Here is an 8,952-nt window from a genome sequence, read left to right as displayed (position 1 = left end):
ATTCGGTAAGCCCTTTTATCTCTTTGACTCTTTTTATATTTACTACTTCTTTTCTATTTCATTCTTGTTTTTTTATTTTCAGTCATTTTTTATTACGTCGGACAATTTTTAAAAGACTTTTAATAATAGCAATTTAACGAAAAACATTTTATAATTCTTTATTAACATATCGATGAAATTAAAATACGGGTTTTAATCTCAAATAGAAAGATGTAAAGAAAAAAAAGCAAAAGTATTTTTCTTTTCGTTCTAATCTACGTACGTCATCTTTCCTTAGGGTCTTTCTCTCTCTCTCTCTCTCTCTCTCCCTCCCTCTTTCATTATTTCTCTCTTTCACTCACTCGAAGAACGTGATGTCTTTCGAAGCGCGCTGCTATTGGTTCTCGCGCGTCACTTGGTTCCGCGGTCGGTCGCAAGATGACGTCGTTGAGTGTTTGCACGGCGCGCTATGTCGCTACGAATTAGTCGACTTATAACCCTGGTACGGTTTGTGTCGTATCTAACTTTCTGTGTTATTTTTTTTTTAAACGGCTCGCGTCGCGCGTATGGCTCGCGCGCGCGCATGCCACTCGCCTGTCCCATTACGTTCTTTTTTATTATTTCCTTCTTTCTTTTATATATTTTTCTTTTCTTTTGTTTATCTTCGTCTCAACTTCGTGTGGTGCTTTAACAATAATATCTCGCGAGTGTGTTTTAAGGAAGAAGAAGAAGAAGAAAAAGAAACTTAAGGAAAAGTGTTGGAACGTTATTTTTACTACAGGAGAGTGTTGCTGCTGATGCTGCGAGAAAGCTAAGGTACAAATACATTTGCAACCATCGACTATTACGGTTCTCTTTATTTCTCTCACTTTCAATGTATTTCTCTCTTTCTTTCTCATCTTTCATATTTTCTTGATATCACGGAATGTCGGAACTCGTATTCGTTCTTATTCTAGTGTTCATAGAAGCCTAACAACCATTGCCGATAAAACTTCAGGTGGTTTTTATTTTTTAATTATAGCAATCTCTTATATTTTATCTCATTTACTTTTTATTTATATATTTATTTTTTTGTTATATCTAAAATCGTTTAGTTACTTTTAACAATTACAATTTCACGTAAATGTAAATTTCGGACGTATTTAGGAATTTTAATATACACAAATTTAAATATCCAGTTGTATAGTGCAGTTTAAAGGGTTATCAGGAACGAATTCATTTATTCTTTCTTCTGCCATCGTATTCGCGGGCGAATCCAAAGTAACAATCGATTATATACAGTAGCGCGACTTGGTCATTGAAAAAGTTCAATTCATTCGATCTTTTTTATTAACACTTTTGAACAACATTTTCAAGAATAATATTCTATTATTAATATTACCCTTTTTCCTTATAAATCTTTCATGTTCATTTTTTATTTTTGAAATTCTTTTACTTATATTATCATCAATGTGAAAGTGCCAATATAGTAATAGCAATGTATACACTTTGATGATTCGAAAGCGCGTGATGTATCTTTTTGTTATTGACGATGAATCGTCGTATCTTTAACATGAAGAAGATTTGTTCGATTTTCAATTGGAAAGAAATAAAAGAGCAAAGTAGATAGACGAATAGATAAATAGAGAAAGAGAAATGATGTTGGCGGCGGGGGTGGCAGGGGTGATGGTGGTAATGGTAGTGTTGGTGGAGTAGGAGTAGGAGGATGAGGTTGAGGATGATGATTTTCGGTTCGAAACTCGCACGCTTTCCCTCGAAACGATGAGGACGTTGCGCGCCGTGGATTTCTGTGCTTTCAGACGTTTCATGCTCGTTCCTCTGTGAAAAGAAAATAATAGTGTAGTAGTAGTAGTAGTAGTAGCAGTGGTAGTGGTTTTCCCTTCCGAAATTCTCTGCCGCTCTCTTTTTTATTCTTTCTTTCCATTTCTCTTTTATTTTTATTTTTTTTTTCAATTTCTCTTTCTCTCTTTCTTTCTCGTTCTCGTCTATATATCTCTTTTTACGAGTGCACTCCGATCTTTCGAGGATAGGCTCGTCCGAAAAAGTAGTACGGCAGCAGGCATTTATGCTTTAGGCGCGACTTCCTGTGAAATTCGAACGGTTCAATTCAAAGTGTTTGGAAAATTATTCAACGTTATATATCAGTATTATAATATTCATTATCTAAAAATGAATTTAATTATAATATTTAACAGATATATTTAGCATTTATCATTTATCATTTATTTTGGTTAATATTAATGTGTGATTCTTATTCTATCAAACTAATTAATATTTATTATAATTAGCATTAAATATATATTGTCGTTTTTAAATATAAAATTTTCGATACTTTTAATATTTAATCATGATTTATTTGTTGAATAATCATTCCAAATGTAATAGATTACATTATTTCCAGACGTAAATAATATCTGATTAATTGGTACCTCTGGAAATATATAATAATACGTTTTTATATTCATTCAAAAAATAAAAGAAAATAATGTCCTTCATTCCGCAACTTTTAAATTCATTGAAGCCGATCGTACAAGTACCATCGACGTAATATTAAATTTTAAAAGAGTACATGAAGTTCATAGAAAGCAAATTTAACAATAATAATACTGTAAGTACAATGTTTAATGTTTAATCGTAGTGTCGTGTCAAAAAAAGGGTTTTGTAGATAAATTTGGAAAATGTATTTGTTTATTGTCAAATTTATATTTTTACTATGGGAATAATTATATTTACTAGGAACCGTTAGCCGAGAAATTGTTGGTGCGATTATTCAAGCCGAACGATCGTTCGCGTCGATGGTCGCGCGGACGCGATCTCTTACGAATCTGGGCCGAGTGAATGTTGTTGTGAAAACTGTTATATCGTCGTTATTTTTCAAACGAGCTGCTAATAATCTCGGGAATGTCTTTCACCGTTCCAAAAACGATCCAAACATACCATTTTTATCGATTATATTATCGAGAGATAATGGTATTTAAATAAAGATGCTATTTATATATTGATCTCATTTTTCACTTATCATTTTTCAACATTATTTTTATCCAGTATATATCAACATTATATCATCGTATTATATTCTATCCAATATATATTACCATAATGTAAATAACTTTGATTTTTGTTATAAATACGATACGTAATTTTTATTATATAATTTACAATTATATATTTTTATTTATATATTTATTTATTATTTTTAATTATTATTATTATTATTATTTTTATTTATATATTTATATATTGTTTTACTTATAATTACAATTATATAATTTTTTATTTATATAATTTACAAATTACGATACGTAATTTGTAATAAATACGTTTTGTTATATACACGATCGTGTCGTTTCTTAATTAAAATATTGACTAATTTATAAAATTGATTTAATATTGAGTAATAATGTTTGACAAATTATTAAGCATATTAATTAATGAGCATATTAATATATGTTTTTGAATGATGTTTTAAATGCATTATAGATTCATACGATAAAATTGAATTGATTTACATATTAGACTTTTATACGGTTTTATTTCTTTCTTTTGCATTTACAACATTTTACGAACAACTGTTTAAATTTGTGGTAGCCAAAATTTGGTTAGGAAAGGAACAATCGCGTGTCATAGTTGGTTGTTAGTTGTGTTGTAGACGAGACGTAGAGTGGCAAGCGCGAGAAGTACCGTTTCTCAAAACGGTTGTGAACGAGCGCGACTGTAATTTGCAACGTAAACGTACAACAGTCATACATACAGTTAGTCTCGTAACAGGCGTATACGTATACACTTGTGCCAACCAAGCGTTGCTTTGCTTTGCTTTGCTTTACTTTGCCGGACGCCATAGGTCACATGAGAAAATACCAAATCGTATCGTTGTCACCACCCCAGAACGACAGGAAGAGAAAGAGAAAGACAGGAATCAAAAAGAAAAAAAAAAGATAGAAATAGCAAAAGTAGGGAGAGGTCATTTTTATGGGACATATACTTGACAGACAAGTACATCGGGATCTACAGTGGACACCTTCTCGTGGTTTAGTTTACTACTTTCTAAATAAAACGTATAACATAAAAAATAAAAAAATAAAAAAACCTCATGTGTTATTACGTCTTTGTGGTCGATATATTATATTTGACGTAATTCCCTTATGTATTTGTTAATTAATTTTCTTAGCGGTATCCCGCATCATTATGATCGTACTCACTTGATATTTTTCTTTTCTTTTTCTTTTTTCTTTCTTTTTACCTTTTTCTTACAAAAAGAAAGACACAAAACAGTTACCACCGTAGTTGTCGTGCCCGTAATAATGAGATTTCTAAACTCTAGTGGAAGATGTAGGATTTTTAAAAAATAATTTCCTTTATTTTGATAATTCATTATCATCGTTATTATCTTAATAACCGGTCGCGTATTTTATTGTTACGGTAAAATCATTAGATTAAAAAAAATAAATAAAAAGAAGAGACAGAAATACACAACTCGATTCTTTCTTTTACGTTTATTATTTTTGGTTTATTTTTGGTATGTTAAATTAGTGCGTTAAATGTTCGATAAAATACTCGGAATATTCGTAGAAGAGAGGGATGATTTTTATTGAGAATAATCGAAGCGCGTGTTTTTCGTTTTATGGATTTATTTAAACGTACGGGATCATATATTTGCGTTTCTTTTTTTTATTTAAACATTACTCTTCTATTTCAATATCTAAAATATCAATATAAAGATTAAAAAACAAATTGAGCAACGGATTAAATATCAATACACTGACTTTTATTCGAAATCGTTCAGGGACTAGTAGCAAAGCTGCTGTGTAGTAGCACCGATTGATTTTCAGCATTGCCGATGGCGCCCGAACATAGCCGAGTGCTTAATAAACCGATCCCTCAGTACAGAGTTTTGTTCCAATTGAAAAGATGGAAGAGAAACAGATGGTACATAGAATATGTGTGAATGGTACTATGTAGACGATTAAAAGGTACCTTTGGAAATTGGATGGGGGTGTTCGATTTTCTCTTAAACAGTAGCTGTCTAACATTTGGCTCCTAAAACTGGGAGATTCGATGAATCATAAAAGATCATTCTTCTTTTCTTTGTTTCTTTTTTATTTAAAAAAATAGTAGTATGTAGATTGATTTAAAGTTAGCGTTGGAATTTGTACGAGGGTGCCTAATCATTAAATCATTCATCTAACATGTGGTCCAAAACTGGACTAGTAAATGAGTTGCTTTGGAAATAGGATAAGGGTGTCAGGTTTCTTTTTTTACCAGTTATGTCTAACACGTGACCAAAAAACTGGAAGAGTCGATAGAATATGAAAGATTATTTTCTTAGAACATCTGAATAGCATTATACGGATGATTTACAGGCAACTTTGGGTATTATATAAGGATGTTGTTTCTTTTTATTTTTTTATTTAAACCAATTAAATCAAACATAAAAAAATAAAAGTTTAAATAAGTAGACTACTATTCAGTTTATTTTTATCTAAAGAAAAAAGAGTAATATATAATAGCTGACATTGTTAAACTAAATTTGGTGGCATGTATTCAGATACTAGTACGACAGTAGTGTTCTAAAGGAAGGTACGGACAAGGTCTTATCGCTGTGAACAATTCTCTTTGGTCATTAGGAGAGTAGTACTATATAGTAGTATTAGTAGTAAGTGGAGAAGGAAGAATACTAGTAGTAGTAGTAGTAGGGAAGATGAGGAAAACAAGAAGGAGGGTTCGGCTTCCACTTCTGGTTGCTGGTGCTGCTGCTTCTACTTCTGATAGTGGTAGTGGTGGTGGTATGATGGTATGGTGGTAATTCCATGCTCGATTAGATGGCTGCTCGTTAAAGGGATATGCTTGAGTCTCGAAGCCACGACTATGGCCGTCCTACTCTTCAACGATTCGTCCGTAACAAAGGAGTCCGCTTCGCGAGGTTGCACTTCGTGCGAGTGAAAGAGAAACGCGACCGCGTCAAGGAAGAGTGAAAGAGGTCGAGTGCTACGAACTAAAAAGAGAAAGAGATAGAATCGAAAGAAAGAAAGAAAATAAAAAAAAATGAGAAAGAAAGAGAGAGAGAGAGAGTCGTAGGGGGAACGATGCGAGTTTAGTCGGAGAAATGAAAACGGAATAGAATAGAAAGAGGGTGGTAGGAAGGATGGGAGGGTAGATTTCATACAGTGTTGAACAAAAGTATTAATACAGACTATTATTTTTTTCCTATAACCTTCTTCTCTTTGTTTAAATCTTCAAATTACGATTCTTTATTTAACCCTTTTGCGATATTTGGATTTCGAATATTGTTCGACATCCTTAACCTCGTTGGAATATGTAATTATATATCTATAGAATCAGTGATTTCATCTAACCGTGATATTTAATATTTATTAATATTATATATAGTTTTAAGTATTATCAAGTTGATTTTTTTTTATATATTTATAAAAGTGTTCTTGTTCTGACTAATTATCAAGGCTTAAAATATCTAGTTCGCAAAGGGTTAATTTTCTTAAAATATAGGGTGTGGTTTATAATTTGTGTAACACTAGGAGTTATATTAATGGAAATAAAAATTTATATTTTTATAAAATCAAAATTCTTAAGTTAAATCAGTGTATATTAAATAACATTTTAGCCATTTAATTTATGATGAATTCTGCATATATGTCGAATCTAAAATTTAAACCAGGAACTATTAAAAACAATCTCTGTTTTATTGCCCATTTATTCAATCTCCATAACTTATAATATATTCAAGCTCCAGAGACATATTTCATATAAAAAAAATAAAATAAGAAGCGAAGAATCGTACATTTTCGAGGTTTACACAAGATTTAATATAAAAAACTATACCCTGTTTCGATACTTTTGGTCTGTACTGTATATATATATACATATATTCATCGGTCTATTCAATCTCCCTGTATATATATATATATCTTTATCTTCACGTATTTTACTTATACAGAAAAAGGGAGAAAAACAGAGTAAGGGCCACGACTTTAAGAATAAGTGGGAAGGAAAGGGACAGAAAAGAGTAGGAGATAAGAGGGGGGGGGGGACAGGGTGATCTCGAGTAGTTTTGTGTGGAAGAAGAGAATATATATATATATACATATATGTAAAAGAAAAAGAAAGAAAATAAAAGTGAAGGTGGTTGATCGTGTCTGTTGGAAAAGGAGCTTGGATATAAGGTGGTGAAAACGTGGTGAACTCGAGGAATAAAGGATAAAAAGGAGTAGTTGAAGAAGAAGACGACGACGACGAACAAGAAGAAGAAGAAGAAGAAGAAGAAGAAGAAGAAGTGGAGGTGGAAGAAGAAGAGGAGGAGATTTTCAATGTGTGCAGGACCGTACGATGGCCGGGGCCCTGTCTGAGAATGCCCCGAGGCCTGTGAGCGTCGTTGGCGTCGACGGTAGTACCGTGGTAATTGTCAGGAGCAACACGGATGATCAGGTAAGTCTTATCTTTTTTCTTCTTTATTCTTATTATTATTATGATTATTTTTTGTTGTTGTTCTTTCTACGCCTTCCGATGAAAAGATGGGGTGGTAGGGAGGGATGGGTACGATCGAGCGCAATTAAGGTGTTTTTCCGCGACTGAAAACTCGTTTTACCTTGGGAACGCGAAAGAAGAAGATGAGACAGAGAGAGAGAGAAAAGATTCGACGTCCTCGATGAATTCTGGTTTTACGAAAAGATAAAAGAGTATTTCGATTCGTTCGAGCGTTCTTGCTACTTTCCTTCTTATCCTTCTTCTTTCTTTCTCTTCTTTCTTTTTATTCTCTCGTCGTCGTCATCGTCGTCGTCGTCGTTGTCTTTGTCGTCTCCGATGACGAGCTAACTAATGTACTTTAGCAAGGCTCAACTCATCTCGCGTTTCTCGCTAACTTGGGAGGTCATTCTTCTGTTCATTGGCCATATTGTATTATATTATATTCGAGTCGTTAGTCGTAATTCATTATTTAATGAAATGAATAATAATGGAGAAGAAATATTATCTCTGCGGGATATACTACGAAAGATTATTATATATATATATACAATTACAATGTGTGGTCAACGAAATGCAATCAATTTGAATTGTTTGATGCCGGTGGTCCGATTGAAATTTTCTTCTCTTTTTTCTTTGATATAATGCGACACAAAAAGAACTTTAAAATGATTGGTTGTAATAAATTTATTTATTTTATCTCAGAAATTTTACGATTAATAAACAATTTTGTAAAAGATAAATCTTGAATTCAGTCAGGTCTTGATTATCAGATATTTGGATTATTTGTTTTTTTCGAATCGATCAATTTTTGTCATCCGTTTGTAAATAACCGTTCTAATTTACTCGAGATTCACACTAGGGTGCACGATTTATTTGCCTCGTTTTTTTTCCTACAATCACGCTGGTTAAATCAAGCTCTCCTCTGTTATATGTACACTATTTACAGTTCAGAATTATTACGTAAATTTACGAGAAATAGGATATTTATAAATAATAAATATTATATTTATTATTATAAAATATTATAAATATTATTATATATTAATTAATAATAAATTTTATTTTAGATTTTTAATTTTTTTTTCGAGAAAAATTTATCAGCAATAATTTTGGTTTACATTTTATATTGAATAGCACATCCAGAATTATATAAAATAACGATTTATCATTTGAAATAAATTTATCGATATATTAAAATTTCGTAACGAAAATTGGCATAACTATTTTCCAATTTTTTTTAACTCCTTAATTTATATAATGTACGTATGTATAAGTACATAGAAAAGTAACATCACGGATGCATTTTTGTATAATCGGTTGTAAGTTTAACGACGGGACCCTTTTTTTTCTCATTCTTCTTGTTCTTTTTCTTTCAGTTGTACCTTAATTAACCTCGCTAGCGTACGTACATCTATACCTATATACTCATGTACACACATATATACATATATTCCTGAATGCAGAGGCGTACACGCGTTCACGGTTATATGCGCC

General features: G+C 31.8%; 1 protein-coding gene across 2 annotated transcripts in view; it reads left to right on the top strand.

The window, feature by feature from the left end:
• The first annotated feature begins 464 nt into the window (after positions 1–464).
• Positions 465–8,952, top strand: part of LOC107073313 (uncharacterized) — a 31,405-nt gene continuing 22,917 nt past the window's right edge. Inside the window, exons 1-2 of one of the 2 annotated variants that reach the window (XM_089171156.1) lie at positions 465–795; positions 7,143–7,419. In XM_089171156.1, the coding sequence (XP_089027282.1) occupies positions 7,321–7,419 (99 nt within the window). In that variant the 5' untranslated portion in view covers positions 465–795; positions 7,143–7,320. Of the gene's footprint in view, positions 796–6,931; positions 7,420–8,952 lie in introns of both variants that reach the window. The other variant, XM_089171155.1, reaches the window with a different exon arrangement.

The sequence above is a fragment of the Polistes dominula genome, unplaced genomic scaffold (assembly GCF_049000335.1).
Source record: "Polistes dominula isolate Pdom_NZ unplaced genomic scaffold, Pdom_raw_medaka contig_31, whole genome shotgun sequence".
NCBI lineage: Eukaryota > Metazoa > Arthropoda > Insecta > Hymenoptera > Vespidae > Polistes > Polistes dominula.
Note: the sequence above shows the minus strand (reverse complement) of the source record. Positions and strands in the feature narration are given on the sequence as shown.